This window comes from Oryzias melastigma, linkage group LG24 (assembly GCF_002922805.2).
Source record: "Oryzias melastigma strain HK-1 linkage group LG24, ASM292280v2, whole genome shotgun sequence".
Classification (NCBI taxonomy): domain Eukaryota; kingdom Metazoa; phylum Chordata; class Actinopteri; order Beloniformes; family Adrianichthyidae; genus Oryzias; species Oryzias melastigma.
This window is the reverse complement of record NC_050535.1, coordinates 1,360,736-1,385,806: the sequence shown is the minus strand read 5'-3', so window position 1 is coordinate 1,385,806 and position 25,071 is coordinate 1,360,736. Positions and strand designations below refer to the sequence as shown.

At 41.9% G+C, this 25,071-nt stretch overlaps 3 protein-coding genes across 5 annotated transcripts in view; 2 read left to right on the top strand and 1 right to left on the bottom strand.

The window, feature by feature from the left end:
- Positions 1-3,208, top strand: part of LOC112158337 (1-phosphatidylinositol 4,5-bisphosphate phosphodiesterase beta-4) — a gene marked incomplete in the record, with an annotated part of 71,632 nt that extends 68,424 nt beyond the window's left edge. Inside the window, 1 exon segment of the mRNA XM_024291638.2 lies at positions 1,656-3,208. Coding sequence (XP_024147406.1) covers positions 1,656-1,732 — 77 coding nt within the window.
- A 2,398-nt stretch (positions 3,209-5,606) lies between these two features.
- lamp5 (lysosomal associated membrane protein family member 5) lies at positions 5,607-10,020 on the top strand. Its single transcript, XM_024291934.2, has 6 exons — positions 5,607-5,921; positions 6,304-6,482; positions 6,726-6,857; positions 6,954-7,050; positions 8,952-9,140; positions 9,322-10,020. The coding sequence occupies exons 1-6, from the start codon at positions 5,870-5,872 to the stop codon at positions 9,495-9,497; spliced, it is 825 nt and encodes a 274-aa protein (XP_024147702.2). The 5' UTR covers positions 5,607-5,869; the 3' UTR covers positions 9,498-10,020.
- Positions 10,021-14,259: 4,239 nt separating this feature from the next.
- The window catches only part of pak5 (p21 protein (Cdc42/Rac)-activated kinase 5), a 66,406-nt gene continuing 55,594 nt past the window's right edge, over positions 14,260-25,071 (bottom strand). For all 3 annotated transcript variants that reach the window (XM_024290580.2, XM_024290579.2, XM_036210648.1), the window contains 8 exons: positions 23,485-23,697; positions 23,269-23,410; positions 23,046-23,200; positions 21,578-21,711; positions 17,186-17,312; positions 16,942-17,067; positions 16,728-16,862; positions 14,260-15,550 (listed from right to left, as the gene is read on the bottom strand). In XM_024290580.2, coding sequence (XP_024146348.1) covers positions 15,395-15,550; positions 16,728-16,862; positions 16,942-17,067; positions 17,186-17,312; positions 21,578-21,711; positions 23,046-23,200; positions 23,269-23,410; positions 23,485-23,697 — 1,188 coding nt within the window. In that variant the 3' untranslated portion in view covers positions 14,260-15,394. The remainder of the gene's footprint in view (positions 15,551-16,727; positions 16,863-16,941; positions 17,068-17,185; positions 17,313-21,577; positions 21,712-23,045; positions 23,201-23,268; positions 23,411-23,484; positions 23,698-25,071) is intronic.

Genomic DNA, 25,071 nt, shown 5'->3' with positions numbered 1-25,071 from the left:
AAAAAAATCTTAAATTAGCCAAATAGCTAGCATGTAGCTGAAATATAAGCTAAATTACAAATTAGCCTTAAAAAACTGGTCAAATGTGTAATTTAGCCAAAACAGCTAGCATAGGGTTAAAATATTAGCTAAACTCCAAATTAGCCTAAAAACAGAAAAAAACAAAACTAGCCAAAACAGCTAGCATGTAGCTGAAATAAAAGCTAAACTCCAATTCGGCCTAAAAAATCTGACAAAAATTCTAAATCAGCTGAAACAGCTAGCATGTAGCTAAAATATAAGCTAAATGTCAAATTAGCCTAAAAAACTGGTAAAATGTGTAATTTGGCCAAAACAGCTAGCATAAGGCTAAAGGATTAGCTAAACTCCAAGTTAGCCTAAAAAAACAGAAAAAAGCCTAAACTAGAAAAAACAGCTAGCATGTAGCTAAAATATTAGGTAAATGCCAAGTTAGCCTAAAAAACTGGTAAAATGTGTAACTTAAGCAAAACGGCTAGCATAAGGCTAAAGGATTAGCTAAACTCTAAATTAGCCTAAAAAAACTGAAAAAAGCCTTAACTAGCCCAAACAGCTAGCATGTAGCTAAAATATAAACTAAATGCCAAGTTAGCCTAAAAAACTGGTCAAATGTTTAATTTAGCCAAACAGCTAGCATAAGGCTAAAATGTTAGATAAACTCCACATTAGCCTAAAAACAGAAAAAAAATCTAAGTAGCCAAAATAGCTAACATGTAGCTGGAATATAAGCTAAATTACAAATTAGCCTTAAAAAACTGGTCAAATGTGTAATTTAGCCAAAACAGCTTGCATAGGGTTAAAATATTATCTTGACTCCAAATTAGCCTAAAAACAGAAAGAAAAAAAAACAAAACTAGCCAAAACAGTTAGCACGTAGCTGAAATAAAAGCTAAACTTGGCCTAAAAATCTGACAAAAATTCTAAATCAGCTGAAACAGCTAGCATGTAGCTGAAATATAAGATAAATGTCAAATTAGCCTAAAAAACTGGTAAAATGTGTAATTTAGCCCAAACAGCTAGCATAAGGCTAAAGGATTAGCTAAACTCAAAATTAGCCTAAAAACTGAAAAAAGCCTCAACTAGCTAAAACAGCTAGCATGTAGCTAAAATATAAGCTAAATGCCAGGTTAGCCTAAAAAACTGGTCAAATGTGTAACTTAGCCCAAACAGCTAGCATAAGGCTAAAATGTTAGCTAATAATAGCCTAGAAATCCTGAGTTCAGACTGCAGAATGGTGGAATAAAAAGTCAGGTTCTCTGTGGGTCTCAGTCGGCGATTCTGTTAGTGTGTGGGGGGCAGGCCAAATGTGGGGCGGGCCTGATCCGGCCCGCGGGCCGTAGTTTGGGGACTCCTGGGGTAAAGCAGAGAAAAGAAGTGATTCTTCGATGCAGTCTGCAGCTCTGGGAGGCAGTGTGCAGCATGCCAACCAGAGGAGTCATTCATCATTATGACTCACCGCCGTTACCAAGCAAAAACACAAACTGGGCTTCGATAGACACAACTACCGTTTCCAAATTCCTGATAATCTGCTGAGCAAGGCGGCGTCCAGAGCTGCAGGCGGAGGGATCAGACTTGGACATTTGTGTCACGTTTTCTCGTCTGATTGATCGTCTGGCTTTTTCTGTATCTCCTGAAAGGCCAAGGACATCCAGCAGATGGTGAAGTTAGAGGAGGAGATGGACCGCAGACCTGCCACGGTGGTGTGAGCGACTGAGCGCGCACGCCGCCGCACGCCCACACAGGTCACAGAGGCACTTCCCCCCCAGACGCCCTCTAAAGAGTCCAGAGAGGAAATCATCTGAAAATAACTCCCACTTTGTCCCTTTTCTTTGATTTCTTCTGCTTACTCAAACTCAAGTCACCTTCGCTGGTCTTTCATCAAACTTTTTTGCCACTGAGCCATCGCTGCTTAACGCTAGAGGGGTCAACCACTTCTGGAGAAGCAAACTCCTCCATCGGACGACAAAAAAATAAATAAAAGCTTCTGTTTTTTTTTGGAGAAGAGAGAAAAAGTGTCAAAAATCTGCACAAACGTTGAGCGATACACTGTACACTCCTGTCCTGAGCACTTTCTATGTGATAGTTTGTCAGAAAAGATGTGGAAATGTAGCACTACTGTAGTTTGTTTTTTTCTTTCCATTACGAATGTATTTAAGGAAGAAAATTCTGTGTGATAGAGACGACCCCCCCCATTGCAAAAACACTTTAAAGGTGATAAATGGAAACTTTTGCACTTGAATCCTGAAAAAAATCCCAGTTTGCAGGAGTTAAAAAACAATAAATGTAAAAAAACGGGTAAATTATCTACCAAAAAAGACAAAACATGGCCGCCTGGTTTTGCACTCATATCAGAGTGAATCTCTCTGATCTAATCCAAAACCTGTCTAACTCCACAGTGATTAAAGTTCGACTCTTGGCTGCACTTTAACCCTCTTTTCCTCCCTTTCGATCAGGAGATCCCTAAATCCGGTTAAACCGATGTTTTGACGTTCATGGAGCACTTGTAGGAGCTTTATTTTTAAATTAGAATCCCAATCGACTCCAGGTTTTATTGTACATACTGGAATGTAAGCGGGCGACTTTCTTCTGTTTTCTGATTTTTGGTGGTTAAAGGGCTCGGGGATGAAGTGGGTCTTTGAGGGGGGGGGGGTCTGACTTGCTCTTTTTTTGTTTACCGACCCCCCCACACAACACAACCTAAAGCTTTCACCACATATCTGAGGTAAAGTGCTTTTAAAGTTGATCCATGGCTTTCAGGTGTGCCACTCTGTGTCTGTTTAGAAACTATTTTACGGAGGATAAAAATGCCAAATTAAGGGGTTATTTGTATGAAGGAATATATCAATTTATATATATTATATTTAAATATATATATATATTAGATAATGCGTAGTTTAAGGTTATGTTAGAGGCTTTTTTGCACTAGTTTCTGTGGTTAAATGTTGGCTGGAGTTTGTCTAAAAAGCAGATTATTTTTGCAGAGCGACATCACTGATTTCATTTCCTGGTTTCTACTGTATCTCCTCTTTATTTTCTATTTGAATTGTAGCTCATCAGCAGACATTGTGTGTGTTTTTGTATTTATATTGTACTGTTGGACTTATAGCAATGAAAATACTGTTGTAATCCAGCTCCTTTAATACTGTTTTATAGTCTGTGTATCAATAAATCCAGGTGTAAAACAACTGGATCATTGTGTGGATTTCAAACCAACTTTTATCTAATATTTTTATGACTTTTTGTGCGCGCGCCGCCCACGCTTTTCATGCATTAAACAGCTGCTCCGCCACATTCAACAAGTGCGTTCTGGATTTATGCGCCGGGAAGGCTCTTCAGCGGCTCTTTATTGTCATTCTAAGTGAAGTATTTCCATCAGAAAGAAGAACAAAGCCTCCTGATTATCCGTGCGCTCCCTGGCAACCTCTCATCTCCCGTCATGCTCGCCTATATAACCGGAAACGCGGGGTTTGTTTGCGCTCCTGGCGGGAACAGCCTCTCTTTCTTTAATAAAATAACTCAGAAATATGCTCAAAGATAAGAAAGATGGTCAAACGGGAACCAAGATCTTCCTGGACGCCATGTCTAAGGATAAAGTCCACCTGGCCCGGTTCGTCCTGGACGCGCTGGATGGAGAAATCGTGGACTCCAGGACGGATGACGCGCAGACGCCCCTCATCTCGTCCGTCCTGCTGCCCGAGCAGACTCGGTGTAAGTTCATGGAGCTCCTGCTGCAAAGGGGGGCCAGCGTCAACAGCCAGGACGGCGCGGGACGCACGGCTCTCAGCTACGCCTGCGAGAGGGGCGACCTGGACGCGGTGAAGATCCTGGTGCGCAACAACGCGGATCCGGAGCTGGCGGACGTGTGGGGCAACAGCGCGCTGATGTACGCCGCGGCGGCGGGTCACCACCCCGTGGTCGAGTACCTGGTGAGGGCTTTCAAGCGGCTCGGGCTGCAGGTTGACCGGACAAATAAAGCTGGGAACTCCGCCGTGGAGGTGGCGAAGTTCCTCGGGCACAGAGAGTGCCTGTGCGCGCTCACCAAGAAGACCTGGAGGAGCAAAGAGGAACAGCCGGCGCCACATCCGGGTCCGGAGACGGATTTTCACCAGAAAGTTGGGCAAATAACGAGCAGGATGGAAGTTCTCCAAACGCGCGATGACGCGTCTCAAAATCTCTACAGCCGCCAAACGAGACGGCGCGTAAAAACGGCTCGACTCCCATCCATGGACTCCATCGAGGAGTTTGAGGTGCAGCCCTCTTCCTCTCGTAAGCAGGATCTAGTTTTCGCGGAGGTGCTCAACCCCGCGCCCCCGCCCCGGACTCTCAACATTTACGCAAACTTTGAGCCGCAAAAAGTGGAGAATCTGAACTCCTTTTCTGACCACCTCTTACCGCCACTCAAACGCAGCCTTGAGGATCAGAAACACGCCCTTCAACCCGGCGCGCCTTCCGCCCTGGGCTCTTTACTAACGCCCATCAACGCCCGAAACCCAAGTGTGACCGAGAAAACGGTGAGAAGATTCAACGAGAGTTACTACAAGAAAAGATGCAGTCTGCCGACGAGCATCCTTAGCCCCGCGCCCCCGGAGCGCGCACTGATACCCGCGCGTAAATTTCGGACGTTGAAGTGGCGCGAAGGGTCGACCGGTGTGGCTCTGCAGGTCACCACCCCTCTGCCGGGAGCATCGTCTTTGTCGGCGTTCAGGAACAAACTGTTACGCAGATTCACATCCCCGGAGATCAAGAAAGACGCAGAAAATTTGGAAGAAGATCCAATAATGATGACGTCAGGTCGGATCCCGCGGTCGGAAACTTTCCCCCAAGACAGGAGACACCCCCAGGTGGACAGTAAACCCAGCATCGACAGCATCAGCTCCGTCAAGTGCGAGTTTGACTTCCACAACAGAAAAGCGGACCCGTAAAGTCCGTGCGTAAAACGCAAACTCATCCAAACTTTGATCCAGTGAAAACGCGCTCCTGGTTTAATTTGTTATAATAAGTTTGTGGTTTTTACATCCCAGATTAGTCCGTGTCTCACTTTAACTAAAAACATATCCTGTCTGAAGCGCAAAAAGTGGCTGAATGGCGTGCGTAAAAGCGCAAACACTGGACACGAGGCGAACTTTTCCAGAGGTTGTCTTATATGCGTAAAACTCGCCACTCCTTTTGGAGTGGGAGGAGAGTTCACGGAACGATGCGTCTGTCACGAGACATTTTTATGGTTGTTGATGTTTCTAAAACGAATAAAATCTGGAGTGGATGTGACGCACGCGTTTGGCGGCTGTTTGATGCCCTTTTTAATATATAAAATTACGCACAGCTGTTTTTGGTGGAAGCTTCAACATTTGAAACCGGAGAATTCGGCGGGCGGGAAGGGGTGTCGGTGTTTCCCGCCAGATGTTTCATCCAAATTTGCAGAAGAGAAGAAATGAAACCTCAATTCAGGATTTTTTTTTTCACTTTAACAACTTTTTTGAAATAGAAAGACGCTTATTTCCTTCAAATAATAAGGGTGTTTATTTATAGATGTGTTTCTTTTACGTATTTTTTTTTTTTTTTTGGGGGGGGGGGTCCTTCCTCGGTACCGAGCCGGTTCTGCAGCGCATTTCTATTTTTTCCTTTTGTGCTGCATTCGCGATGGTCGTAGCGTGACTTTTAGAGGCAAGCCTGCTCCTCTCTCTCTCTCTCTCTCTCTCTCCTTCTCCACCCCTCCTTACAGATTTTTTTCCCTCACCGCCTCCCTTTCCCGCGAGCCTTCCTCTCTCCTCTTTTCGCGGGTTTGGTCCAGGCTTCCCGGTCAGTCGGAGCCCCTTTTTTGTTTTACCTCCCAGCGGCGGGGAAGCTGGAAGCGATGGGACGCGGCGGTTTCAGCACCACGGAGAGCACCCGACTTCTGCTGCTGGGTAAGAGGGTGAGTGCGTGCGTGAGCGTGCGTGTCCAGCTGTCGTGACTCCCCCACTGCAGTGCCTTCACGTGCACACGCACCCACGGCGTGCCTTCAACCTTCCTTCGTTTGTTCCTTTTTTTCAAATCCGCTTTTTAAAAACGCGTGAAAAAGTTCGATCGGCGCCGCAGTTTGTCACTTTCTGCGGTGCAGTCACGCATTCGTGTGCGTGTTCCCCTGATACTGCAGCTTCCACATCCGAATGCTTAGTTTGCTCCTGAAACCGAACGCGCAACTTTGATGCATATTTTTTGCTGATCACGCATCATTTCACGCGAGCGTGGGTGATGCGTGGTGCGGCGCGTGGACTACTCAGCTCTATTTTGGGGTTTTTTGGACAGGTGTGCTGGCGCTGTCCGTGGTGCTGGCGGAGCAGGAGGGGGAGAACCTGTCCGGGCTCTCCGACAACCCCGACAAAGCCATCTTCGCGGTGCGGGAGAACAGCACGACCTGCCTGATGGTGGAGTTCGCCGTCAAATTCCTGGTGCCGTATGACGTGCTCGCGCTCAACGGGATAGACGTAAGGAATCCCCGAAACGAGGAGGAGAACCGTGACTCATCTGCACAAAAACTGCCGCCAAAATGTGTCATCCAACAATTTGACGCACAAGCACAACTAAAAAAAAATGACAAAAACACTTGAAATTGTTTTGATTAATTCAAATCAAATGAAATTCAGTATAAAGTCACAACCCAAAAACTGTTTTTTCCTCCTTTCTGAATGAACTTTACCCCCTGACTCTTCGTTTTGCCCCCCTCCCAGCTGATCACAGAGCAGGCGTATTTCACTTTGCCCCGCAGCGCAGAGATCGAGGGCAAATGCGGGACCACGGAGTCAGAGATCCACATCTCCTGGAAGAACGGCGCTTACGTTCTGCGCATTTACTTCTCCAAGGTAAGCCAGCAGGAAGGCGCACCATTGCGCCAAATGTGGTTTCTTAACAGCTGGAGATGTTTCCTCATCAGCTGTTTTTGCGCACGCGCCTTGCAGGACTTTCGGGACAAAGGCCTGGAGGTGTGGAAGATCAGCAGAGTCCAGTTCGTCTATGACACCTCCGAGACCTCGCATTTCATCAACGCTTACAACCGTGAGTGTGTGCGCGCGCGTGCGTCTCCACCGCGCGTGCCGGCAGAGACTCAGCACATTTCCACCCCCTCCGCTTTGATCGCAGCTTGCGCGCATTCATCTGACAGCACTGGAATTAGATAACTGGCACGGATTTGTGGATTTCACCCACATGGGCTCATCCATGTCGGAATGCAAATGTGGAATTCATGCCATCATGGAGCGTTTGGGTTTTTGGTGACATTTAGGTGGATTTAGTTCTGGAAAAGCTGCGTGAGCGCCATTGTGCGCTACATGGTTCTCCTTAAGCCATGTGCTATATGATGGGGTCTAGATGACCCCTCCGTTACATTGAAGTGTAATCCCTCCTATGACAAAGGTGAACAGGTTTCATGTCTGCCATGGACACCAGTGGAAATCAAAAATCATTGGGAAAAAAGTTCAGTTGTCTCGTTCAGTTCGTGCTGTCTTGTGGGGTCCAGATGACCCCGATCCCAACGTTAACGTATCATGGATAGCATACTGTGTTTGGGTCAAATTTGACCCATACAGGTACACAATATAGGAGTTTATATTGTGTTCCCAAACACCCATATGGGTCGATAATATAATGAGCAGTACGGGTCAATTTGGACCCAAACACAGTATAATGAGCCTTAGGGGGCGATTTTGACCCGAACAGAATACAGTACAGTACAGTTCAATTTTCACCAGAGCACAACATAATGACAGGTATGGGTCAATCTGGACCCACACACAATATAATGAACCATACGGGTCAATTTTGACCCAAGCAAAGTATAATGAACCATACAGGTTAATTTTGACCCGATCAGACTATAATAACCCGCACAAGTCAAATATGAGCTGAACACAATATAATAACTGGCATGGGTCAATTTCACCCGAACACAATATAATAACTTAAAATAATAATAGCTTAAAATCAAAATCGTACAGCTCAATTTTAACTTGGACCAAAAAAAATTACCCATATGGGTCAATTTTGACCCAAACCGAAAATTGACCCATGCATGTGAATTTGAACCTGAACACAGTAATATGACCTGTCTCGATAAATTTTGACCCGAATGCAACAAAATGACCCATAAGGGTCAATTTTGACCCAAGCACAATATAAACCCTTATATTTGACCCTTTAGGTCAGAATTGATCCATAAAGTTCCATTTTGACCTGAACTCAAAATGACTCACGTGGATCATTTTTGAACTAAATATAATATTTTATGACCTGTCTCCAACAGTTTTGACTCAAATATGATATAACGACCGTACATGTCAATTTTGACCCGATCACAATACAATGACTCGTATGGGTCAATTATGAACCAAACAATATTATGACCCGTGTGGGTCACTCTTGACCCGAACACAATATAATGGCTTGTATGGGTCAATTTTGACCCAATCACACTATAATGACCCCTGCAGGGTAATTTTGACCTAATCACACTATGATAACCCGTACAGGTCAATTTTGCCCTGAACACAATAATATGACCCGTATCCTTCAGTTTTGACCCGATCACACTATATTGACCCGTGCGGGTCAATTTTGACCCGAACACAATACTTTGACCCAAACACACTACAATGACCCGTATGGTTCAATTTGGACCTGAACACAGTATAATGACTTGTATGGGTCAATTTGGACCTGATCACACTATAGTGACCCGTGCGGGTCAATTTTGACCCGAACACAATATAATTACCCGTATGGGTTAATTTTGACTCAAACATAATATTTTGACCCAGACACACTAAAATGCACCTATGCAGGTTAATCTTGACCCCAACACAATATAATGACACGTACGGGTCAATATTGACCCGAACACAATATAAAGGTTAAACCAACCTCTCGCCCTCTTGCTCCCCCTCCCTCCTTTTGTCCTGCAGCTGGGAAGCACACAGCCAGCACCCACCGCCTGTCGGCCCTCGTGACCCCTGCCGGCCGCTCCTTCGTCTGCGCGGCGCAGCAGTCCTTCACTCTCATCTCCAGCGACCACCAGAAGGGCATCTCCGTCACCATGTACGACATCCAGCTCCAGCCCTTCGACATGGCCTCTGACTTCATGTTCAGCGAACGTAAGAAAACATCTTCACCTCAGAATGAAGTCTTCCCGCACAGAAAGAAGAGCTTTGCAGCTTGAAGGCCGAGATGATAGAAAGATGCAGAAACCGAGGTCGTGATGACTTAGAAAATGCTTCTTCACAGCACAAAAACCTCCAAAAATCCATCCGTTTTGTGTGATTTCTCCCTTTGCAGCCTTCAAGTGCATCATGGACCAGCGGGAGCGGCTGGAGGAGACCCTCCCCCTCATCCTGGGCCTCATCCTGGGCCTGATAATCATCATCACGCTCACCATCTACCACTTCCACCTCAAGCTGACAGCCAATCAGCCCCAGCTCCCCAGAGACCGCTCCATGTACAAGAACATGTAGCTCAGCCCCCCCCACAGCTCTCTCAAAGCCATCGTCTCCTCAGAGCCCCCCCCCAGGCCTCCAACATCTCAGAGGACTTTTGTTCCAGCTCTGGACCGAGTCCCCGATCCGAGAGCGGCCAACGCCGAACGGTCCATCTGGAGCTCGACTTAATGGGACAGCTGGGGCCGCACGAACTGACCGCTCAATTAAATCAGAAAAAAGCAGAAAATAAAGACGTTGGGCTTCTGTTCCTCCGTCTCTCCATGTTTCCCTCGTCACCCTGAATGCAGCCATAGTGTCGATGGGCAGTCTTGTAGTGAAAAGTGTGTTTTCTGGTTTCTTTGCTTTCACTTCAGCAGAACTTTGCTACAAACCAATGCGTGGAACATATCAAAAGAAGAAGAAAATATCTGGAGATTATTGTATTTATGCAGAGAGATTATTGGAAGTCTATGCATAAACCTTTGTTGATGCAACGTGTGCACTATTCTGTCCTGTCTGAAATAAACTGCTGGAGAACTCTTCCTTCATTACTACAGAACTCCATCGGAAAATCATTTTTCAATTGTGAGAAACGTAAAAAAATGAATAAATGTTGATGGTCTGCGTGTTCCGATCTGGAGCAGGTGACTGATGGCCAGACGAGACACCAAGATGAAGTATTGATTTTTGTACTGCAGAGAAAACACTATTTGATGGAGTCTACAGAGAAAAAAAGAACTTTTTTTCTGGCTTACAGCTGCTTTGGCGTCATGAACAACATCTCATCCGAGGATAAAATACATCAACGTCCGAGCTCATGAATCCAGTTTCTCTCTGCTGCAGCGCAGAGAGGAGTTGAAGAAAATATCCCTGAAATCTGCATCACTACCAGAAAACACATGAAAACAATATATAAACTAAATTAAGCATAAAATCTGTAGACTTCCTTTAACGTCTGATGATTTGACACAAAAATATAAAGTCAGAAAAATGCAGAAAATCCTCAAGATTTTTCTTTTAAATCATAAAAAATGTTTGTTTTTTAAAATAATAGAAATTTACTGTGATTTGGATGAACTCCAAACTAAAATATAATATTTTTATTCCTAAAAAGAACTATTTAGATTTTGGTTCATTTTAAGACATTTCAGCAACAAAAAGCAAAAGAAAAAATAAAAATCCATTAATATTTTAAATTTCAAAAATACATTGATTCATGAATTGATTAGAAAACAAAGAAAATCAAAGAAAAATTGACATATTTGCACATGACAAATTGAATCAAATATTACAATTATAAACAAATAAATAAGATTATGATTTGGAGATTCAGAATCTGTCTTCTTCGTTTTATTTCCATATTGTCTGGTTTGATGAATAAGAAATCTTATTTTCCTCATTTTCTGTAGTTTAAATCTACTTTATTTGCTCCTTATGTTTTTGAAAAGTTCAGGATCTTTTTTTGCTCTAATCCTCTTCTGTCGGTAGAATGACAGTCGATGATTTACTCAAAACTCCAGTAATTGTCTGAGTTTCACTGAATCATCGTAGTTCCTCCAATGACCACTAGGGATTGGCTTCACAACATCCTGATGATTTACATGCTCTAAAAAGTCCAGTTTCACACATTAAAATGTAATCTGGTTTAAAAAAAATCAAAAGTTTGTGGATGTTTTTGGGATATTTATTTATTTTACTAATCCACATTTATTTCACATTTAATTTTCTTCCCTGACTTTCAAATTTAAACCGCTGGAGAGCATCACAGTTTTCACACGTGTGTGTGGAGGAATCGTCATTTTACGTTTAATATTTTCATTTTTTAGGACATCGTAGCAAATCTATACGGATAATTTTATATGAAGTAAAGTCACAAACATTCAGGAGCACGAATCAGAGATTAAAACGTATAAAGTTATGAAATAAGTCATGATTTTGTGGTGAAACTGCCCTCATCTCCCTGATTAAAGGCAAATTACTTTTAGCCAAAAGGATTTACTAAAATACAGTCTTCAGTCAAACGTTACCATGATACTAAAAAAGAAAGTTATTAGCTTTTATCCAAGAAAAATGTCAGCTGATCATAATCAACAAGCATCAGTATATCTGTTCAATCAGACTTACCTGGATTTACCTTCTTTCTGCTGAGCTTCTCGTTTAGATCTTTATATCGAGTCAAAAGGATTTCTGTTAAATAATAAAATCTGCTTCTTTTCGTCATTTCATTGAGAGAAACTGTTTTGACCTTTTTCGTTTGTGTGTGAGCTTCCGATTAGTCTCCCTGTCACACCTGGTTCTGATCATCTCAGGTGTGTTTCGGTTTTTCCTTGATTTCTGATTCGTTAGAACTTTGTCTCTTTTCTTCAGTTTGTTTCTTTTGTTCTTCACTTTCTGAGTTTTGATGCTGTGACAGAATTCTGTGCTTTTTTTAGGGATTTCCCCCCCCCTGATCTTCAGTTAATCCCCATTTTGACCTAATGACACAAAAGCAAAGACTGAATTCCAGTAAACAGCTGAGATCAAACGTCTTCAGTTCTGCTGGAGGAGTTCGCTGCTTCGGAGGGAAAAGTTCCTGTTGATGGAAAGTTCTCCAAACGGATGAAACCCTCGTGACGGTTCTGGTCTGATGAAGTCGATAATATTCACAAACACTAAAAATAAATCACCACGCTGATGAGTTTGATCCTCTTAGAGATAAAACTGAAAACTAGCTATTTGTGATTATTTGAGTTTTCCTTCATTTATGAACAGATCCGTGTGCAGAATCATCAGGAAAACAATCCTTAATGTATAAATTCATAATTTTATCAACAAAATTAGAACTTTTTCTAGTTTAAACCTCATTTCTATACCAAATAAATCTGGTTTTGAACATAATTTTGACAAATTCATAAATATTTAATTAAATTCTGTTGAATTAAAAAACATATTTAAATATATTGGATTTTGAAGATTTTTAAAGTTTGAAATGGGCGTGTTCCTCCACCTATAATATAAAGAAAAACAACGTTGGGAGAGAGGAAGAAGAGGAGTGAAACGGGGGCGTCTCAAGTTTAAAATGATCCTTCAGGTTCCAGAGTTTGTTGTTCTTTTGTTTTTTATCTTAAAGTTTGGTGGTTTGCTGAAGGTCTCCACCTTTACTTTGGTCATGTTGTTTCTGTTTGCCTCAGGACAACTAATGAGCTCAATCTGGCACATTTATGTTCTAGTCTAGCGATTCATATGAATTAATCTGCTGATTTCTTTACTTTTGCTGTGAGAAAAAAAACTCCCTTTGCTGTCACATCAATATTTCAAGATTATGTTTTAGATGGGGGGTCGGGGTCGGATTGAAGGCTAACAGAAAAACGTGCAACAATCACAGCTAACATAAACATTTACGGTTTTACAGAAAGCCACACAAATGTAAAATATTTAATTTCTGTAATCTTCATATAAAACAACACTAAAACATTTTAAAAACTAGATATATAGCACTACCTGCGATAATAGTGTGAATGCTGTTAGCTGGATGTGGCTGCTGAAGATGCTAGTGCTAATAGCTGAAAATGCTTAAATTGATAACTAAAACCGCAAAGCTGATTGTTGAAAATACTGAAGTTGATATCTAAATTGGCTGAAGCCACTAGTTGAAACTGCTGAAGCACATAGCTAGCTGAATTATTAGTGAAATGTTAAATAAGTTAAAACTGAAAAATAAACCAGAATTAGCCAAAACGGCTAGCATGTAGCTAAAATATTAGCGAAATGCAAAATTAGGCAAAAATGGTGAAATGTCGAAGTCAGCAAAAACAGCTATTTGTTAAAGTCCAAATTAGCCCAAAAAATGGAAAATTAGCCTAAATTAGCCAAAACAGTTAGAATGCGGCTAAAATATTAGCTAAATTCTAAATTAGCCAAAAAAAAAAATCTGGTGAAATGTCTAATTTGGCCAAATCAGCTAGCATAAAACTATAACGTTAGCTAAAATCCAAAATAGCCTAAAAAATTTGAGATAAAGTATCAATTAGCAAAAACAGCTAGCATGCAGCTAAAGTATTAGCCAAACTCCAAATTAGCCTAAATAACTAAAAAAGCCTAATTTAGCCAAAACAGCTAGCATAGATCTAAGATATTAGCCAAAACAGCTAGCATGCAGCTAAAGTATTAGCCAAAACAGCTAGCATAGATCTAAGATATTAGCCAAACCCCAAAATAGCCTAGAAATCCTTAGTAACTGGAACAGCAGTTGAAAAAGTCAGCAATAAAAGAGCTGAATATTTTAATAGTTGAAAGAGCTGAAGAGCTATTGAAGTCTAAAAAACGTACAGAAAAAATAATAATGTATAAAAACTGAATCACTAAAGTGAATGAAAGAAGAAATAGTCTTTACTCTCCCGTCAGACGGCAGAAGGGTGGAATAAAAAGTCACGTTCTTTGTGTGTTTTGATCGGCCAGATTGAAGAAAAAAAATGCGTCTCTGATGGAGTGTGGGGGCCAGGCCAAATGTGGAGGCGGGCCGGGTCCGGCCCGCGGGCCGTAGTCTGCCCCTCACACCCCGAAGGTAACGTTAGAAGTGCAAGAAACTGCACTTCATCTGCACTTGATTCACAGACTCCAAAATGCAATTTAAATGAATAAATGTCAGTAAAATAACACGATATCTTGTTAAAACGCCGATTTTTCATCAGAGGTGAAAATGAGGCGATAATTGTTGCAAAAGAAATCAGAAAATATGAGGTGATTGAATATAAAACTGTTTACAATAAAACACACAAAAAGGAAAAATGTCAGCAATGACGGAAACGTGCCACATATCTCCAAACGTTAGCGCTTTTTTTCCTTGAGTTTTTTTAATTGAAACCAGATTCACCGAGAACAAACATGCAGTTTCAATGTACAAGCCAGAACCACATTTACGTGAAACCCATTCACCACAAACACACAGCTGCTCTCAGGTCCGGCACGCGCACACTCGTATTTACAGATCACAGTGAGGGGGTGGGGTCAGAACCAAGGGGGCGGGGCTTCCGGGAATGGCAGCAGTTTGTAGAAAGGCCCCCCCCAGCATTTAAATCACACAGGGAGGCCAATAAAAAATGTGAAATGTTCAGTGAAGATTTTTTTTTGCCAAACTCTTCTTGTCTGTGCTACATTGACCATTTTAGAAACCGGTTTGCGGTATTGCTCGGAGGACATAGAAACGGCTTTAAATCAGACGAAAAGAAAAGAAAAATATACCTTCCCTTTCAATAAATAAATAAATACTTTCAAATATTGTACAAAATTTGAAGGTTACCCTTTTTTCCCAACATTTAATGGAAGTTCTGTCTACAAATATGAGTTCATAAATATATTATTTTTAGCAACACTCGAGTTTAGGTGGATTTATTTGGAATAGTTCATATTTTTAAGCAAAAAAACGGATTATAAACGGTAGGAAAAATCTCTGCAGAAACTCTATTAATACTGCTCATATCACAATTGTTACGACACAATAAAATACTGCGAGTTATCAAAACTGTACAAGTCCCTCTAAAACACGTCTGGAGAAGAGAGGAGAGCTCGTCAGTTTAGCAGCAGCCGGTCCGAAGACGGTAAAGCCCCGCCTCTCTCCAGGCTGATTGTTGCCCCTCCCCCGCTCCGCCTTGGAGGCGTGGTTTGCTGCACCATCCGCTGGCCACGCCTCCCTGAAGCTTTGGAAGGCTGATGGCTACCAGGAGTCTCGCTCGCTGAAGACTCGTCGTCTGGGAAGGAAGAAGACTCGGCCCCGCCCCCTCGCCGGGTTTCTGTGGCGCCAAACGCGTCCAGTTTATAGTAAAAAACAGAAATCGTCATTTTCAATGTTTCCTCCTCTAGCTAAACTACGTGACGTTACGGTGGTGAGCTGAGGGGGCGCTTGGCTGGATGGGGGCGGAGCCACCCGGGGGGGAGTGGACGTGGGCGGGCGCAGGTCAGCGGTGGCGGTAGTGTCTCATGAGGGGGACGATGCAGGAAGGGGGGCCGGACATCTTCAGGAAGGGGTGCTGCAGGAGCTCCTGGGCCGTGGCTCTCTGGGATGGCTCCCGGACCAGCATCATGTCCAGGAAGGAGCGCAGCACCGACGACACCTGGGGGGAGCAGGAGGTCTTAGAGCCCCGGGGGGGCAAATTCATCTCCGTGTTCCCTCAGACTGATGACACGTCCTGGATGAAACTATTTCACCCTCACTACAGATTTAAAACCACATTTTTACAAGTTATTTTCTTTGCTCTGCAGCTTTCTGAACTACGACGGAGGATTAGGGCCGCCAAAAACATGAATATTACGAGATTTAAAATGGTACATTTATGAGCAAAAAAATGTAAATTTATTACTTTTAAACAAGTAAATTTATGAGAAAAAAATGTAAATTTATTACTTTTAAACAAGTAAATTTATGAGCAAAAAAATGTAAATTTACAAATGTTTCTTTTCCTAAATATACAACTTCTTTTCCTTTCATTTCTGACTTTTAAAGTGATAAATTTGAGACTTAAAAACCTGTAAATTACCAAGAAAAAAGTTGTAAAGTTACGGCTTTTTTTAAATTAATTTATGGCTTTTAAATTGATACATTTATGACTTAAAAAACCCTAAATTACCAAGAAAAAAGTTGTAAAGTTACGACTTTTTTTCGTTAAGTTATGGCTTATAAAGTGATACATTTATGACTTAAAACCCCCTAAATTACCAAGAAAAAATCCTAAATTTACGATTTTTTTTCCTGATATATTTCCAACTTTTAAAAAAGTAAACTTACAAGAAAAAAGTCGTAAATTAATTTACTTTTTTCCTAGAAAATATATGACTTTTCTCTGAAATTAATGACTTTTTCCTTGTAAATTTAAAACTTGTAAACATTTGAATTAACAAGAAAAAAATGTGTAAATTGATAACTTTTTTCTTGTACATTTACAACTTACTTAAAGTTGTTTAGTAAACAGAAAATGTGCATTTTTGTACCTTAAAGAGTTTTTTTCTTTCAAAATAAGAGTCTTTTACAAACAGAACTCCTTAAAATGCCTCAAAATCTTCTCTAAACAAACAAAAAAATCTGCTAGTGAGGTAAGAAAAATGGTTTTATTAAAAATTCTTAATTTAGGAAAATTCATTTTTGTCACTAAGATGAAACTTGATAAGATTATTTTTCTTGCAAGAGACAAAATACGATTTTTTCCTTTCTTAAAATCCAGTAAAATATGACAAATTTCAAACAAAAACGACCCAAATCTGAGAGTGAAAATCAGAATTGGTCTTTTCTCTCACCTTGTGTGACTCTTTTAGCCGGGGGGGCAGGTTGTCTCGTATCCTCCTCATGGCCTGCAGGGGGGGCTCATTGAAGTAGGGGGGCTCCCCGTCCACCATCTCGATCACCATGATGCCCAGAGACCAGATGTCCACCTGAACCCACAAAGAGACAAATCAAACTCTCTGGAACGGAGCGTGACCCCCCCACACCTCCTCCAGCATCAGCCCCCACCTCCGTGCCATACGGCAGTCTGGAAATGACCTCGGGCGCCATCCAGTAGGGCGTGCCCACCAGAGACTTCCTCTTGGGCACTTCTTTGGAAACTTGGGCGCAGAAGCCGAAGTCGGAGAGCTTGATCTGCAGACAGACGGCGCTTTTATGTTTCAATCAATCACCTCTTATCAGCTCGTTAAGAGACATTTAATTAGCGGGACGCCGCCAGGCGCTGATAAGGGTCTGGTGGCGACTCTCTTACCCGGCCGTCGCTGGTCAGCAGAATGGAGTCGCTCTTGATGTCGCGGTGGATGACGCCCTGCGTGTGCAGGTAGGACAGCGCCCTCAGCACCGACAGGCACACGGTGGCGATCTGCTCCTCGTTCATCCTGACACAGAAGGATCAAACGGATCACATGAAACTCTGTCGTGGTTTACTTGGTAGAGACTGAGAAACTCCTTAAATAGATGGAAAAGAGCAACACTGGCGAGAAGTCTATTCAACGTATTCGACTTTTATTTTGAAAGGGTCGTCTAGCTTGTAGCGGTTGGAGCTGTGATGAGCGCAGCAGCCAGGAGGGTCCCATATGGCGAGAGGAGACGAGTTAGTTCGACTGACTGACTCCACACAGCTCCACTGAGCATTTGCATGCAGACCCAGCTGGCCAACAGAACCGCCGCTTTCTGAACATGCAGACGTAAAAAAACTAGAGCAGCACATACGATGGGGTTTGTCTGCACAAAAATCCGACATGCAAAAAATGCACAAAGCTTCTTTTCTGTGCATGAGGTCAGAACGAGAGCTTTAAACCTCAACTAACAGTAGTTGGTAGCATCTTATTTTCTTTTACTCGTATAATTGAGTTCTTATCTCTTATCTTTATGCGGTTGTTTTTTTAAAATATGATCTATAATTTGCTCAATTTAAATTTTCTTTTTATCTCTGTTTTTATTGTGAAGCACGTAGGCGCCCTGATGTTGGAGTAAAGTGTTATAGAAGTATTCTGACGATCCATAAAGTTTAACTAAAATTAAAGCCACGCCCCCTCTTGGCCCCTCCCCACTGGCTGTACACGCCCCTAACTCTCACTCTCTGCCCCTGCCCCCAGGTTAGAAGAATTCACAACTCAAAAACGTTTTTTTTTTTTTAAATGGCGGCTTTTCTGCTGGTTTTATCTCCATAGCAACCACTTTATTTTTTGCTCACTTGGATGAGACGAAAAGATCTACGTAGATTTTAGAAGAATCGGCAAAAGTAATTTCTGGGATTTCCTTAGCAACTGAGGTTTTTTATTATTAACCACGCCCACATTCCTATGTTCATATCATATGTTGTTTTGTTCAGGTTGAGCCAACGATTCTTGTATCAGATTTTCACAGCATTTCGGCAAAAAATGTGTGCGCAACAGGAGAAACCACGTTAGTAAACTCGCTGCGCTCAAAATCTACCATTTCTAAATGCAACATTTTTTCCCAAGTAGCTTCTCAAAATGCTCAGTGAGTTAGGAGGCGATAAATCAAAATCCCGAGCAGGAGTTTAAATCAGTATTAAAATGGCTTTTAGCCTGAAGCTAGACGTCAACAAAACGTCCTGGTTGGTTATAAACTTAACGAGGTGGAATGTGAGGGTCATTTATGAGGATTTTATTTATATTTTACAATATAAAATTGACTAATTGAACATTTGACCTGAAAGTGTGACCATCCCATAATAATTTCAAAACTTCCTTTGGAAGTCTTGTGGTTTCTGAAGTGGATTTTGAAATACATTTCTGAGCTCTATGAGACATTTCAGTTTTGATGGTTTCTCTCGCTGTGATGTCATCGTTTCTTGGGGGAAGGGGGTGTGGTTTACTGAGTCTGAAATGAATTTTAAGGTGAAAATTCTGCTCAGAGAAAGAAGGAAAAGTTAATCTTAAAGATGTTTTTAAAAAATAAAGATAAAAAAATACAACTGAGTGAACAAATCATCACCCTACCACCGCCGTGCTTCACAGTTTATACAAGCGTTTATATTAAACTAAATGAAAAACAAATTAAAGTTTTATATTTGTCGATAATTGTCATTGCAGACTGAAGGACCGTCGATTGTTCTAATTTCTCAGACTGCTGAGCTGCAGTAATTGATTCTTTAACATAATTGATCATTTTTCTGAAATGTGAACATCTGGTTATTGTAGCACGTATGCTAATTACCTGAAGAAGTGCATTCACTCACATACATATAAGGTTTTGACATATTTGTATTTATTTTTCACATTTTTACACCTAAGAGAAGGTCACACAAACAGAAAAGTTTCAGAAAACGGATTAAAAAAACTCCTCATCTCATCATTGAATCGTTTATCTCTGAGCACAAAGACGCACAATCGCACCAATCTAAACAAGCGTTCTAAAAACAGCCTGAATGGCAGCTCATTAACCAACTTTTAAAGTATAATTAAAATCTGACTGGAATAGTTCAGGACACGCCCCCTCCTGCCACCGTCTCTCACAGCGATTACAACAGAAACAGCTTTAGAAAAGTTTCGCTGAGTCTGAAAGTTCCCCTGAACTACATGACAATCCCCCCCACCAGCGTTTGGGGGGACCATTCCTGAGGTCTGTCACACAAACATCTGCTGCTCAAAGTCCTTCACGCCGGCGCCGGCGCTCAGCCTCACCAAAGCGTGTTATTAGCAGCCGACACCGTGCAGCGCTAGCGCTGACACTCCACACAAATGACTGTAATTATACGGCAAGAGCAGCGTAAGCTTAACACAATGAGGAGGCCGCTGGGGGAACAACTTAACAACAGGGACACAATTTAGAAAAGTTTGGGTGCAGAGACGGATTTCAGGGGTGATGCAGACGCATGGATCTGATGCACTGAGCTGCAGTATTACTGTCTTAAAATATATAAAGACGTTTTCTTTTTTAGGTACAGATCAGGGGTCCCCAAACTTTATCTTGTGAGGGAAACATCCCCGTTTTCTTCTCTGATGTGTCGGTTTGTAGGATAACAAAAAACGTGCAGCAATCACAGCCTAAACATAAAGATTTATGGTTTTCCACACATAGACAAATTTTAAGCAATTCATTTCTGTAACCTTCATAGAAAAAAATAATACCAAAACATTTTAAAAAGTAGATATATAGCATCACCTGTGATGATGCGATAGTGTGAATGCTGAAGCTGAATTTGACCGCTGAAGATGCTGAAACTGATAGCTGAAAACACTGAAGCTAATAGCTGAAAACACTGAAGCTGATAGCTGAAAACGCTGAAGCTGATAGCTGAAAACGCTGAAGCTGATAGCTGAAAACGCTGAAGCTGATAGCTGAAAACACTGAAACTGATTGCTGAAAACACTGAAGCTGATAGCTGAAAACACTAAAGCTGATAGCTGAAAACGCTGAAGCTGATAGCTAAAAACGCTGAAGCTAACAGCTGAAAACATTGAAACTGATAGCTGAAAACGCTGAAGCTAACAGCTGAAAACGCTGAAGCTAACAGCTGAAAACGCTGAAGCTAACAGCTGAAAACACTGAAGCTGATAGCTGAAAACACTGAAGCTAACAGCTGAAAACACAGAAGCTAACAGCTGAAAACGCTGAAACTGATAGCTGAAAACGCTGAAGCTGATAATTGAAAACACTGAAGCTGATAACTGAAAACACTGAAGCTGATAGCTGAAAACGCTGAAACTGATAGCTGAAAACGCTGAAGCTGATAACTGAAAACACTGAAGCTGATAACTGAAAACACTGAAGCTGATAGCTGAAAACGCTGAATCTGAAAGCTGAAGACACTGAAGCTGAAAGCTTGCTAAAATATTAGCGAAATGCCAAATTAATATTTTTTTTAAAAACTGTTAAATATCGGTTGTGTTCTTCTGTTTAGATGAATCCAGACACAACGACATGCTACAATCTGTGCTCTTGAATTAATCAACAGTAACACAACATATCCACTTCCACAAAACTCTGGTAGATACGTCACATGACCAACATCCGTGTGTACTTCAGGGTCCAGCAGGAAGGAAAACGTAATATTCTGTCTGAATATTGAAGTATTCATAATTCTTTTTCAGTATCTCTAGATGTTAAGACATAAATGAAGATTTTCACACTTTTCTCTCTAGTTTAAGTCCAGTTTTATAGAATGAAAACAAAGATCTGATTGTGATCAAAGATTTATGGGAATTTGGTTAATTCTGTACAGGAGACGTGAACGGAGGAGACTGATTAACAACAATCTACAGCCAATCAGGACGCAGAAAACTGTAAAATAAAAATGGATCTAAAGTTGCACAAAGTGAAAACAGCGAGAACGTGAATTCACGATACAGCACGGTAACAAATGTCATTAATCATTTTATGTGTTGTAAAATCGAACATATACAACTGAAATCAAACTGAGGGAGTGGCCTAATTGAATCTTCAACTTTGGGTCAAATGAACCTGAATCTTTAACAGTCATGTTTTGAAAACTGAATAAAAGAGGCGGTCCTTTCCCGGAGAGCTCAGAGCCGGTCCGCACGCTGAACGCCGTCTGTCTCTGAGCTCTCCTGAAGCTGGATTCTCGAGTCTCGTCTCGTTTATTAAACCTGTTCAGAGTGACCTCTGACAGCCACAAACATTTAAAGAAAAAATAAGGTCAATTTTTGTTTACCTGGTGTGAGTCACAATGTCTGTGAGAGCCCCTCCCTCCAGGAACTCCATGACCACCCACAGCTCGTCCCCCACCAGGTAACTGTTGTACATGTCCACCACGTTTTCATGATGGTAGTCCCTCATGATCACAACCTAGAGCAGAGACGGGAACATTAGATTGATGATGATGATGATGATGATGATGATGATGATGATGATGATGATGATGATGATGATGATGATGATGATGATGATGATGAGCTATAGCGCCACAACAGAAATATGGATGTATCTGCTATAAATCAATGTCGTGTTTCTGAATGAATTATCGAGTGAGTTGGTTTGTGTTTATTCACGTAATTATGTTTTAACTGAAACGTTTAGATTTTTTTGACAACATTTGTAGAAATTTGATAGTTTTGTGCGTAGTTGTGATGGAAAAGCAGCTATTGAGTCATTAAAAAAATGAATAGATGAGTTATTTTCACCATAAAGTTTTGAAAATTAGCACAAGTGTTTTTGAGATTTCATGGAGGCAGACATTTTGAAATGAGCAGGAAAAGCCCTTCTACTGCCCCTAGTGGGTGGATGATGAACTACAGGGCAGAAAATGATTTGATCTGTTTTCAATTATGATTATGCTGTTAAGCCAACATATAAATTGTTTTCTAGTAAGAAGTTTTGCTAGTACTTCGTTAGAACTTCACCTATGAGTTGTAGGCGGGATTGTTGGCAACCCCGCCCCCCTTTTTTTGTCATACTGATTTGAAAAAAGAATTATTCAAAAAGGCAACTTCAAGTTCAGTTCTCCTAATAAATAAAGTTATAATGCTAATAAGATCAATCTAATATGCTGCAAATGATCATATAGAGTCAAGGAAAATTAGAAATCATACTAAGAAAATTCCGAATTAAACCCATAGTTGGTCTCATGTGTTTCTTTATGAACTTAAATTTCCTTTTGTCTCTTCCAAACATGTTCTGGAGGCTTAAGCATAAAAGGATTACGCTGGGATATTAATAGGATTACATAAAGCAAATTGACTCCCAGCTGAACACCCACTGCTGCGCTAACGGCTCACATGCGCCTCCGTTCCCGTATCTCCACATCTGCTGGGCTAAGACTCGCACAGAACCGAGTCAGCACGCGAGTGGACTCCTCGCCGATCCGTTTCCCGCCTGTCAGGACTTCAAACGCTGGTTGACTGCAAACATGGTTGTGTTGTTTCCAAATGCAAATGACTTGCGCCTCATTTTCTGAGCTCTCACTGCTGCATTTGTTGCCTTTGGGTTTCAATTTGATCACTTGTTAAATTTAGTACATGAATGCAATTACAGATCCAGAAATGTGTTAGTGGTTTAATGCTTCTGAACATGTGTCAGGAGATGAATTATTCCTCACGAGGTTTGTGGAGCAGCGATCTCACAAAAACACGAACCGGTTTGATTACCTGACCCACAGAGAGGCTGCACAGAAGTGGACTCACCTCGTTGAAGAGCAGCTCCCTCCTCTGCTGCTTCCTCAGGTCCATCTTCTTCACCGCCACCTGCTTGCCGCTGTGCTTCTCGCTGGCGATGCACACGATGCCCGTGGAGCCCTCGCCGATCTTGATGAAGTTGTCCAGGTATTCCCGCGGGTCACCTGATCCCAAACGGAGCGTGAGAGGGCAGCACTTGGATACAGGACCTGGCGCTGCTCTGGTTTCTCACCTGGGTTGACCACCAGCTGGAGGGCGGCTCTGAACTGCTCGTGGGAGACTCTGGAGGGTTGGGTGTCTGAACTGGAGCCCCACGAGGGCGGGGGATACGCCCCCGGGAGGATGTAGGGGGACGACGGCTGGGAGTAGGCGCCCTGTGAACACGAGGTTCAAACCCATGAGGGGAAAACCAAAACTGTTACTGAAATAAAATCAGTGTGTGACGTACCTGAGGGGTGTACGGTGGGCTGGGCTGGGAGGGGGGGTGGTGGTAGGGGGAGGGTTTGTAATGATGAAAGACGGGGGGGTAGGGCAGGTGTACCGGGGGATAGCCGGGCGGTTTGGCGTGGCTCTGAGGTAGCTTAAGAGGCCCTCGAGGGCCGGCGTCCCCGCCTGCACAGACCGGGGGAACGTCGCTGCGAGGCGGTCGCTCATAGTCGCCCTGAAAGGAGAAGAAAAACAACTCAAACTCCAGGTCCATGGACCAGTGGTAGAGTGTCTGCCCTGGGACTGGAGACAACCAGTATCTCCTTGTTTGAAACTCAGCGTTTATTGGATTGGGGGCGTTTACCCCAAAATGGTTACCAAGCTGTATCTACTAGTGGTGCAGGAAAATACGGATTCAATTAAATATTGAAGTTCTTCATTTGGTGATTTAAAATGCTGTGAAGACGATAATTACTAATGAGCAAATGTTGTCCAGTGTTGAACTTTTGTTTTTCAAAAAACAAGATCTCGCGAGAATCATTTCATGTTAGATGTTCACTCAATATTAGCCTCACTGTTATCGTTTACAACTTAGCTTATGATGGGGACTGAAACTCTGACAGTCTTTTTTCTAAGTCATACTCTTTAAAAAGTAGTAAAATATCATCTCTGGTGCTGTCTTTGGATACATCATGATATTTATTGTATTATGACACGTATATCAAAATGTATATTGCATCACCACAAATGTATTATGATATATATTGTGTCATGGTACATGTATTGTGATTTCATGTATCGTGACATTTATTGTATTGTGACATGTGTATCGCGATATATATTATATCATGACACGCGTATCAAAATACATACTGTATTGTGACTCGTGTATCCTGATAAATATTGTATCGTGACATGCATATCAAAATATATATTGTGTTGCGAGACGTGTACTGTGAAATATATTGTGTTATGACACGTATTGTGATTTCATGTATCATGACATTTATTGTATTGTGACATGTGTATCGCGATATATATTATATCATGACACACATACCAAAATACATACTGTATCGTGACACATGTATCATGACATATATTGTATCGTGACATCTGTATTGTGATACGTATCGTATCGCCAGACTCCCGCCAATACACAGCCCTAATATCAACAGCTCACCAATCCCCCAGGGGATGGGTCAAATGCAAGAAAAACAAAACTTTAAACCTGGATTTAAAATAACTTTAAGGTGGTTTCATAATAAATGATTACATTATGTCTAGCTGAAAAAAACTATTCTATCTTTGATCGCCTTTTTCTGATACTTAGGATGTCAAGTGGTTTGGAAATCCGTCCAAACCTGAATCAACTTGGATCCAACTGAGAACCTGTCTTGAGTCTGGGGAGAACCTCCTCCCTGACGTCCTGCTGACTCTCACTCATCTTCAAACCACTAGTGCCCACTAAAGGTCGTGGCTCCATAAGGACGAGGTCATTGGCCAACAGGCGAGACTGAACTGAAGACCGACACAAATGAGCTCTAAATGGGAGTGAAATGCTGAAAATGTTACTGCATCGTTTGGCTCGATTTGCTCTCAAACTTGA